The sequence below is a fragment of the Theropithecus gelada genome, chromosome 1 (genome assembly GCF_003255815.1).
Source record: "Theropithecus gelada isolate Dixy chromosome 1, Tgel_1.0, whole genome shotgun sequence".
Lineage (NCBI taxonomy): Eukaryota > Metazoa > Chordata > Mammalia > Primates > Cercopithecidae > Theropithecus > Theropithecus gelada.
The window spans coordinates 28,175,323-28,186,833 of record NC_037668.1 but is presented as its reverse complement, the minus strand read 5'-3'; the positions used below and the strand labels follow the sequence as shown (position 1 = coordinate 28,186,833).

At 42.6% G+C, this 11,511-nt stretch overlaps 1 protein-coding gene across 5 annotated transcripts in view; it reads right to left on the bottom strand.

Moving 5' to 3' along the window:
• The window catches only part of UAP1 (UDP-N-acetylglucosamine pyrophosphorylase 1), a 38,875-nt gene extending 29,204 nt beyond the window's left edge, over window positions 1-9,671 (bottom strand). For 4 of the 5 annotated variants that reach the window (XM_025404384.1, XM_025404374.1, XM_025404345.1 and 1 more), the window contains exons 1-2: window positions 9,406-9,671; window positions 4,851-5,179 (exon numbers count right to left, since the gene is read on the bottom strand). In XM_025404384.1, coding sequence (XP_025260169.1) covers window positions 4,851-5,130 — 280 coding nt within the window. In that variant the 5' untranslated portion in view covers window positions 5,131-5,179; window positions 9,406-9,671. Of the gene's footprint in view, window positions 1-4,850; window positions 5,180-9,400 lie in introns of all 5 variants that reach the window. The other variant, XM_025404355.1, reaches the window with a different exon arrangement.
• Window positions 9,672-11,511: the final 1,840 nt, after the last annotated feature.

The window sequence follows — 11,511 nt, the reverse complement described above, 5'->3', positions numbered from 1 at the left end:
GGAAGGAAGGAAGGAAGGAAGGAAGGAAGGAAGGAAGGAAGGAAGGAAGGAAGGAAGGAAGGAAGGAAGGAAGGAAGGGCAAGCCAGCCTGACACAGGTCCAGGGCTGGAGCATATCTCTCTCCTTGGAGAGTCATGCATTGTGGGCCCAAGAGAATCTAAGCACTTTTTCTGATAACATTCACAAGAAACAGAAAAGTTTACAGTGGCCTGTCAGAAGTCAAATGCTTCCTGGATAACTTCCTACTTAGACTAGTTCCTTCTGTAGACTTTAACAAAGAAGATAGCACAGGTCCTTTTGGAGTAAAGCACTGTCAGAACTTTCATTTAAAGTATCAGAACTCCAGGACAAGTAGAGTTGGGTAAACAGGCTATTCAACTGCTAGAAATAAAGGAAAGCTATCCAAGAAAGTTAGAGAGAATAATTTAAGTCTTTAATTTTTAATCACGTTATAGCTGAAACTACAATATTTCCCCAAAATAGTAAGCACAAAAAGCAAAACAATCAGGAAAATCTCTATCTGAACCAGTTTTAGGTAGCAGAGATTACATTAGATGAATTTCGTTAGGTATAATAATGGCATGTGATCAGTAAGAAAAGGCCCATATATTTAGACACGGATATCGAACTATATGAGGATAAAAATAACATGATGTTTGGAATTTGCCTTAAAATACTGCAGCAAAGGAAAAAAAAAAAAAAGAGAGGGAGAGAGAAAGCAAAAGGAGCAAAACTTTCATAATTTTTAATTAAGGTGGCTTATGTGGGGGTTCACTGTACTGAATTTGCCGCTAAATATTTGTTTCAAAATATCCTTGACATTTTTCATGATAAATTCTTGTGCAGGCTACAAAACTATACACACACCACAATCCCAATATATGCATATGTGTGTGTGTGTGAAAGGAAATACTGTAAAATATTACTAGTGAGTATCTCTCGATGGTGGAATCACAGAGATTTCTATTTTTTCCTTTGTAATTTTTAGTATTTACCCATTTCTCTAAAATAAATATGTTTTTTCTTTTTTTTTTTTTTTGAGATGGAGTCTCGCTCTGTCGCCCAGGCTGGAGTGCAGTGGCGCAATCTCAGCTCACTGCAAGCTCCGCCTCCTGGGTTCACACCATTCTCCTGCCTCAGCCTCCCGAGTAGCTGGGACTACAAGCACCTGCTACCACACCCAGTTACTTTTTTGTATTTTTAGTAGAGATGGGGTTTCACCATGTTAGCCAGGATGGTCTCGGTCTCCTGACCTCATGATCCTCCTGCCTCGGCCTCCCAAAGTGCTGGGATTACAGGCGTCAGCCACAGTGCCCAGCCATATTACTTTTAAAATAAAACAAATCTATTAAAAACATCAGTATCCTAGATTTCAGAAAATGTAGAGGGAGATAATGTTAAGAATGCATTTCTTCTAAACAATCCACTTACTTTTCTACCATAATGCTATATAGTAGAGAAGCACCATTATGATTAACAGGAAAACGTCTTATAGGCAAAAAAGACTAAGACTGAATACTAATTAGATATTATAATATAAAATTGGTAGATTTGTGTTCAAATAAGCATGCATTTGTTTTAATAAATGGGTATTTTTATCAAGCAAACAGGTTTTCCCAGTGTATCTTTACTAAAATAACATTCTCAAAGCTGGTAATTACTTCTCTTTCAAGATCTCAGCTTTGTAAAATAAAGATTTTCTAGTTGCTCCTCTACATTCCTTTTTCTACAACTGGCCAGAAAACTTCAAGAAATAAAGCAAGATCTCTCTTTAACAAGGAATACAGTGGTCACTTATATTCATCCTTCAGAAATAAATAATTTTCCACTCTAGTTGTAAAAATGTCCATTATCATCTGAATAACCACCAGATACTTTGCAACTACTGGACAATGCTTTCATTCCCCCAGTCTGAGGAGGTGGAGGTGTGGGGAAGTAAAAACTGTCCCTGATACAATTAGCAGGATCTTCCTACTACCTGAAATACAATGCCATGATCTTCGCAATGGCTTCTCTTCCCTTTGATAACTTACTGCAGAAACTTCATTTTGTTATGAATTTGCAGATACATGGTAGTTTCTGGCTAAGTGAAAAGGATAATAATGTCAACATAAAGTCTCCTTCTCCACCCTTACTGTTTAAGCTACAGATAAATACCTTTCCCTTGACACTAAGCCAAAAGGAAGTTTACACCGTGTTATACTATATTTGATTCTAATAGTTCCAGATTTTAGTTTACATGAAAAGTCATAAAAGTAGACTGGCTCCACATAGTCCAACAAAAAGGCTATAAAGAAGACTCAAATTATAGGATATCTTAATTGTGGCTTATGTTCCCCATTACACAAGGTCAAAGCTTTGACTTTCCGTAAGAGTTACTACTAATACTTCATCCCCTTAAAATCCCAAGGAAAAATATAGGCAACTGGGATACTAGAGGGTAAAGAAAGGCCTGTGTGGTTTTTGGTTGGGAATAGTAGCCTTTTTGAAACCCAGGGAAGGAGGGAAGGATTAGTGACTCCAAAGTAACAGGAGTCATGGTATCACTTAAACTCTTCATTCACAAGGACACATCTAGGCATCATTCTCTCACATCTTAGTGGCAGAGCCCTATCCTAGGTAAAAAGCTAGGTTAGCTACCACCAAGCATTTTACATCTGAAAAGCACCTCCTTGAAGAAGATTCAATTATTTTCAAACTGTTTTTAAACCTCTAAACTCTTTTAAATAAAACCTCACATAAAGATCAAATACACAGAACAGAAAAAAGTAGAACTACTCATAGTGGAGAATAAAGGGGTTGGAGACCTACCAGTTTAGTATCTGCTCCCTCCCACCCTCCCTATAAGAGGCAGCTTCTCCAACAGTGAAAACCCTTGGGTTCTTTGGAACACCCTTTGAAAATCAGTAAATTTGTGAGCCTGGAGAAAGACAGAGAGAGGTATACAGCAGGTTGATGATGCCAGTAATCTTTCTTTTACAGGGGGTGAGGGGATGCCAAAGAGTGGAAAACAAAATAAAAATAGCCATGTTATAAATACAGACTATAAGACTGTATCTATAGCATTACTACACATCTATGAAATCCAATATATATACAATCTGCCCCGGCACACTGGCTCATACCTGTAACCCCAGTACTTGGGAGAAGCTAAGGTGGGCGGATCACTTGAGGTCAGGAGTTGGAGACCAGTATGGCCAACATGGTGAAACCCCATCTCTACTAAAAATACCAAAAACTTAGCCAGGCATGGTGGTTCACGCCTATAATCCCAGCTACTCAGGAAGCTGAGGCAGGAGTATTGCTTAAGCCTAGGAGGCAGAGGTTGCAGTGAGTGAGGAACACACCACTGCACTCCAGCCTGGGCAACAAAGCGAGGCTGTCTCAAAAAAAAAAGCACAAAGAAACAAAAAAATAAGTATACAATCAAGTACTGGGTGGTAATGTGAGCAAATAAAAATATAGCTTTGATGAGATTATGGGCAATCTGTTATTTCAACAATATTTTTGCAATAAAATAATGTATTTTAAAAAGTTAAGGAAAGTATTTGCCCAAGCTCTCATTCACAGTTGAGAAAATGAGGCCCAGATGTGACAAGGATCATGTACAAACACTCAGGGAATCACCTACAATATTTAGTCAACATTTTACTTACGAAGGAGTAATAGATTATAAAAAGCACAGCTTTCAACTCCACCAAAAGCTACAGTTGAGCTATTTTGTCATTCTCAAAAGCACAAATTAGTATTAGGTTAAGGGGACAGATATTTTTACATGCTTTAGAATGAAAAGCATTGGGGCAATTCAACAAACACTTATTGATCAACTTATAACTATAAAACTCTTTTCTAAATGCTACGTAACATGCAGAGACAACTAGTACATGGGCTGCTCTTCAAGAATTTACAATGTACTAAGGAAGACAAACACCTCTTATGATAAGCTAGAATGAAATAAAAGCATGAACAATTGTAACTTGGGACACAGAAGAAAAGGTCATAGATCAAATATTATGTGTGGTGAACCTTAATGAATGAGTGTAAGTTCCCCAAGTGGCAGAACTACTGCACTGTACAACTCCAAGAAATGACCTTACAAGGTGACCTAGCTAGGTAGAGAAAGGGCAAAGGGCACATCAAGCTAAGGATAAACATGAGCAAAGGCAAGGAAAGGTGAATTATTTCAGGGAAAGGCAAATGATTTGGTTCAGCTACAATGTTGATTGGAAATATGGGTTAGGGTCAGGTTAAGGCATTAAAGATTAAGCCAGCTGGGCTAGGCGCAGTGGCTCACACCTATAACCCCAACACTTTGGGAGGCCGAGGTGGGCGAATCACTTGAGGTCAGGAGTTCAAGACCAGCCTGGCCAACATGGTGAAACCCTGCCTATACTAAAAATACAAAAATTAGCCAGGCATGGTAGTGCATGCCTATAATCCCAGCTACTCGGGAGGCTGAGGCAGGAGAATCACTTGAGCCCAGGAGGTAGAGGTTGCAGTAAGCTGAGATTGCCCCACTACACTCCACCCTGGGCAGCAGAATGAGACTCTGTCTTAAAAAAAAAAAATTAAGCCAGCTTAAACTTAAGTATTTAACTTGTGCCTCGGGAAAAGAAATCTAGCAGAAGTATGGAAACTAAGGAGGGAAAGAGACTGAAGGCAAATTAAGACTTGAATGAGAGAAGCCTTGAAAGGAGCATCAAAAATAAAAAGACAATTTTTGTCACTTTCTGCTAGATCACCTGGTTTAATGTAGTATGAATCAAAATATTAGTGACATGATCCAGCTACCTGAACAATTTTAGTATATCTCAAATAAACTTCAGAAGAAATATGTACATGCCCAGTACCTTCACTTTCCCAGGCCTGGAGCTGATCTTGATCCCTTGTGGCACTGCCCAATACTTCTCGAGGCACAGGCTCCATTCGTGCATCCACATTCTTTTGGTGAGAAGACTGGTTAAATCCTTCAATGGCCTTTTGGAAAAATAAGTTCAGCTCCTCAAAATTCATGGCCTGGAGTTCTGCGTAAAGTTCTACCTGTTGGGCTTCTTCAAGCTCATTCCAGAAATGTAGTAGGTGCTCTTGCCCAGCTTTGGACAACGTGAGTTTGAGGTCATTAATGTTCATAATGGTCTAATAGCCAAGCTTTGTAGAAATAGGGGTGTAATGTACGTACCTATAAACCGAAAAGAGAAAAATAATTAATGGCACGTCAAAATTCAACCTCCAAAATTGAGGGGGTTTTCCCCATCTAAAATAAGAATATTTTTAAAACTTGATGTTAAAAAAATTAACTTCTGCTTTTCCATCACTCAATATTTGTAAGAGATCAAACCTGTAAGACAAAAATATGCACCAGGCACTTCTAAGTACTTTACCTTCATGGTCTTGTTTAATTTTCAACAACTCTATGGCATAGGCACTATTATTACCACTCTTTTACAGTTGAGAAGATAGGCAGAGAGGCTAAGTAACCTAACTAATGAGTGGAGCTGGGATAGGAACCCAGGCAGCCTGATGACATGGCTCACACTCTTTACCACATTTAGTTGTCTCTGTATTAGTCCTCCGACTACTAAGCTACCACTGAAAGAACACTTGACTGCTTAATATTTAAATGTTTTCCTTGTATCTCTAATGATAGAAATACTATTAAGTGTTGTTGTAGTCAGTATACCGAAATATTCAGAAAGACAGAACTACCTATAATAAGGAAAAATGCATTTCATTTCATTAGCAACTTCTGCAAAGAAGCAATAACACATCTATTGTCTCTACTCACTAAAAACTTGGGTCCTCCTTAAAGAGACAAGCAATATACATATAACAATCAGTGAATAAGACAAATGTTTTCTAAAGAGCTATATTCTGTGATAATATAGTAAAATGTTAAACTTCATAGTGCTAAAAAATAAGAAAATGAGGAAATATTTAATCTACTTGCCCAATATAGACAAATGCAACAGGAGATAGGTGTTTTCTAGAAAGTTCACAAACAGGCAGGATCTAGCCATATGTTAAGGGTTGGGCAGACTACATAGATAAGATTAGAGGCCAGGCATGGTGGTTCATACTTGTAATCCCAGCACAGGCCTCTGCTCAGGAGTTTAAGACCTACCTGGGCAACGTGGCAAAACCCCACCTCCACAAAAAACACAAAAATCAGCCAGGTGTGGTGACATATGCCTGCAGTCCCAGCTACTCTACTGAGGAGACTGAGGTGGGAGGAACACCTGAATTCGGAAGGTCGAGGCTGTAATGAAGCGTAATCACATCACTGCACTCCAGCCTCGGCGACAGGAAATTCTATCTCAAAAAAATAAAAGATTAGGAAACAAGCAGAGCCTGGTGGCCATAAGGAGCAAGCATGTGTGGGATGGAAAGCAGTAAGAAGGTTAACGTATGACAAATGACATAAAATGGCCTAGGGTAGGGCTAGATCATGAAGAGTCTGAAAACTAACCAAAAAAATTTAGACTTTAGAGAAGAAGTAACAGAAAGTGAACAGCAGATTCTCAAACAGGGCAGCATTACCATGCTTTAAAGGATGAGAGAAAGGAGCAATGGCATACAATAGATTGTAAGGAGGGACAACTAGAAGCAGGAAAAGAAGTTAAAAGACAACTGCAGGTATGAAATACCAAAGGTCTGAACCAGATTAGTGGCAGAGAAAATAAGAGTGAAAGGAATAAATCTGAGGGTCACTGTAAAGAATCATCACTGCATTATAATTGCTTCGATGTGAGGGACAGAGGGAAAAAGTAGGTACTAAAGACACTTATCTTCTCCTATGAGAACAGTGAAAAGTAATACACATGGTAGTTCAGAGCACAATTCTATGCTCAGCTGAGCCACTTAATTTCCCCATGCCTCGGTTACCTTGTCTGTAAAATGAGATTAATAATAGTATCTACCTCACCAGGATCATTAAACATCAAACACCATTTACAAGCTCAGGTCTAGAGAACCTACATCTGTGTGTTCCCTGAGGTGGTAATAACAACACATAGCTTTCAATGTTCGTTATGGTATTAAAAGGCATTCCTATTGATTTATATAGGTTTCAAGAGTCATGATGCTATTATTTTGTAATTTTAAAAAATCACATTAAGAAAGACACTTGAAAGGAACAGATTTATATTAAATTATTTTCCAAGGAATGTAGTTTTTCCCAAGACCTCATTTATGCTACTGCTTTGCCTCTGATTTAAGAGAGTACATTGTAATAGGAAGATCAGCAAGGAACCAGATAACCAAAGAATAGGAAGTCCCTGTTCTTGGTCCTTCTCCATCATTTGATTCTATGCAATCATTTTACCTCCCTGTGCATATACTTCCTCATGAATATAAGACAACCAACCTTTCTCACATGCCTTCAAGAGAGTCAAGAGTAAAGAGTGCTCTGTCTGCTAAAAGGCATACACAAACATATTATTATAACATTTTAAGATATAAACCAAACTTTTCTAAAAGGTCATCATTAGATACTCCTCCACCTTCAGACACTTGGAAAAATGAATCCATGCAAATAAGATACCTCATAGGGCCGGGCGCGGTGGCTCACGCCTGTAATCCCAGCACGCTGGGAGGCCGAGGCGGGCAGATCACGAGGTCAAGCGATGGAGACCATCTCGCCAACATGGTGAAACCCCATCTCTACTAAAAATACAAAAATTAGCTGGGCATGGTGGTGCGCGCCTGTAGTCCCAGCTACTCAGGAGGCTGAGGCAGGAGAATCGCTTGGACGGGGGAGGTGGAGGTTGCAGTAAGCAGACATCACGCCACTGCACTCCAGCCTGGCGACATAGTGAGACTCTCTATCTCAAAAAAAGAAAAAAAAGAAAAAAAAAAAAGGTACCTCATAGGTTAAACTTTGATATCTGGACCTAAACCACTGGTCACATGTACTCATTTACATGTTGTATAATGTTTATAATGTAACAACCATACTTGAGTTTTGGACAAGCACAATTCACCTATTATATTTATCTGAGGCAGATACAAGCATCTTCATGCCACAAAAATAGTACCATATTTCCCATTAACGATGTTTAGAGGCATGTGTGTGTAATGGTAAGCAGCAATGAACAGAAGAGTTAAAAGACAAGAATTTTTGACAACCGAAAACTGAAAAAGTTGAAAAGCTGCTCTAGAAATTATAACAAAACTTGGTACATGCCCACAGCCTAATCCATCTGCATCAAAATATATGACAAATTTGGTAATAATCTACCATTATCAAATATATTTTTATTAGAATTTAAATACCAGTATTAAAGAAATCCAGTATTTCTCCCTCCTTTTCTGGCCTCCCCTACCCGGCCCCTATCTCTGCTGGTATATGTATGCCCTCGAAATGATTAAGTAAACCTTTTACAGCTTTTAAAACACAGTATCAGCGTTGAGACATAACCACCAACTGAATCCTATAAATGCTTGGCAGCACAGCCTAAGAAGTCTTTCTTAGCTCCAGCTAAGTGAGCCAACTGACTAACAGTGAAGGAACAGACAACTGCCTTGAGTTTCCGACGAACTCTTGGGTCCACACCCAGTGAATTTCACCTAAAAGTCCTTAAACTTTTGCAATACCAAATGACACACACATATGATTATAATCCTATTACCTGATTCCAGATTTCATAAATCACGTAGAAGTAAGTGTAGCACAGCGTCAGGCCAAAGTTCAAGCAGCCATATGTTCAGCATATGTGTACTTAGCCCTCCAATACCATCCTTCTGCTTGGCCAAGCACGGGGAAACCCAGAAATTTCAATTCTCTCTCACTACCAGTATCATGGCAAACCAAACCAAAAAAAAAGAAAGAAAAAAGTGGCAAGCAAACAGGTTTTGTCCCACTGTCCTGTCCTCCAAATGTATCCCCTCTTTGTCAGAGCTCTCAATTATTTTCCTCATATATTCAAGATACACGAACTCGCTTCCACCTGACAGTTCCAACGATCTCCTGTCCCACTGGAGGCCCCCACACTTGGTATAACTGTCCAGAAGGCCCTAGCCTGAGAGCCTCGAGGTCTCTACTGCCCACCCGGGAAAGGCCCCACTCCCAACCCCACACGCCTACACAACCCCCTCGGACTCCAGACACTGGCCCAGACCTCCTCTCACAACGCCCCCAGTCCATCTGGGGCGAGATCATTCCATCCCTGGCCCCGCCATCCACCCGGCTGCCCAGCCCACACACCCTCTCGCCGGGTGGCGGACGACGGGGTGCGACTGAGGGGCGCACGGGCTGGGGTGTGTGTGTGCTCGGTTGCCCGCGCTGTGCACGTTCGTGCGACGCGTGTCCACGTCTGAGCGCATGGCCGTGTGTGCGGCGGGGCCAGGTCCTCCGCCCGCCCGGGTCCAGGGCCCCGCCGTCCCCTCGCTGGGCTGGGAGCGCCTCACCTTCCTCGGCGCGACCACAGCTACGCCTGTCTCCAGCTCCTTCCGCGCGGCCACTCATCGGCGTCCCGCGCCCGCTCCGAATATATACCCTCATCCGGGGGGCCGCGGCGGCGGGGCGGGCCGGGAGCGGGGGCCAAGGGGAACGCCAGCCCCGGCCACCCCGCCCCTCTCGCCACGACTAGTGGTTGCCGGCGCCGGGAGGAGTGGAAGCCGACCGCCCAGACACGTCAGCGTCCGGAGCGCAGATGACGACGCGGACGCAGCCGGGGGCGCCGGGGCGGGGCTAGGGACGGGGGCCGGGCGTGAAAGGAGTAACCCGCCAGGGCGGGGCGGGGCCTAGTGCGTCACTCATTCTCTGGCCCAATGGGGATAGTCCTGGAGCGCAATCGGCTGGCGGCCCCGTCCCTCCAGCGCACTGGCTGAGGCTGGAGGATATTAGTTGGGTCCGCTAGGAGGGGCCACGCCCGGGCCGGCAGAGAGCGCCTACTGGGTCCCAGGACTCCTGATGTCCCTAGGTTGTACTGAGAGGTGCGAGCCCGAGGCTCTTGGCCCAGCGGCACGAGGCACAAGCGGGCCACAGAGATGGGCAGAGAACTGTGTCCCCAGGGTGGCGGATTTCCGAGCCACCCACGCGGATGGTTGGGAAAGAGCGGCGGATTTTCCTGCGGAGAAACTTTCAGGGCGGGCCTGGCGCGCTCTCTGACCTTGGGCTATTTTGTGTGCAGTTCGCAAGATGCCTGACCGGGCTCCAAACTCGCTCTCTGGTTGTGTTTTGGCTCCCAAGAAGGTGAAGCCAGGCCTTTTTTCTGTAGCACAAGCAGACAGGAAAGGAGAGAGGAAATGCAAACAAAGGTATTAGGTAACCTAAGGCAGTATAAGCCGGGGGTCATCTTTGTGAGTCTGCAGACAACGTAGCTAGGCTTCAGTAATCTGCAGAAAGATGGCGGAGGGCCTAGATGACCTCCCAGGCCATTCCAGGACCAGTGTTTACAGTCCTGTTACATAACCTAGTGTGGGTGTGCACACACAGGTTATTATATGTTCAGCACTGTGCCCTTGGAAGCTATGTTTACATTTAAAGTTGTGTTGCATTTTGCAGTTTTTGCAAGAAGTGGGATATGTTGAAATACGAAAACACCTAGATTTAACATACCACCTATCATAAAGAGATTCAGGCGCCTTTCTTCTACTTTCTTGAGTGCAAAGGCCTTTTCGTTCCCTTTACCAGTTGCATAATCACCCACTGCCTCAAGTAACAACAGAAAAACTTAAACTTAGTAAGTAATCGTTGTAGATTTACATTCAGGAGATTGAATACTCTCCATCTCTCATGATCCTAGAACTTCATTTGTTTCTTTGAAAGAAGAATACTGTAGTGATTGGTTTACAGTGTAGTGATTGGTTTCTTTCTTTTTTTTTTTTTTGAGACGGAGTCTCGCTCTGTCACCCAGGCTGGAGTGCAGTGGCCGGATCTCAGCTCACTGCAAGCTCCGCCTCCTGGGTTTACGCCATTCTCCGGCCTCAGCCTCCCGAGTAGCTGGGACTACAGGCGCCCGCCACCTCGCCCGGCTAGTTTTTTGTATTTCTTAATAGAGACGGGGTTTCACCGTGTTAGCCAGGATGGTCTCGATCTCCTGACCTCGTGATCCGCCCGTCTCGGCCTCCCAAAGTGCTGGGATTACAGGCTTGAGCCACCGCGCCCGGCCAGTGATTGGTTTCTTAACCACGGGATCCGAAGACAATTTCAGCTTCTTTATTGCTTGTGATCTTTGGCAAGCTACTTGTGCCATCGGTTTTCTCATCTATAAAAAACAGACAATAAAGATGAAAATGCCATTTGGTGGTTGTATTAAACCAGTCGATATAAATGAAGTATGTAAAACAGTAAACACTAAATAACTTTTAGTTATTATTTATTATTGAGTACTTATAAAAATTCAAACTAGGAGACCCAGATTCAAAATCAGTCTATACTTACTAACTGTGTGACTTTGGGTAAGTCATTTAACCACTCCAAACTCCAATGTCCTTTTATGAAATGAAGCTAATACCTATTTCACATGGGTGTAGTAAAAAGTGAGAAAGAACCTAAGATAATGTCTGGAA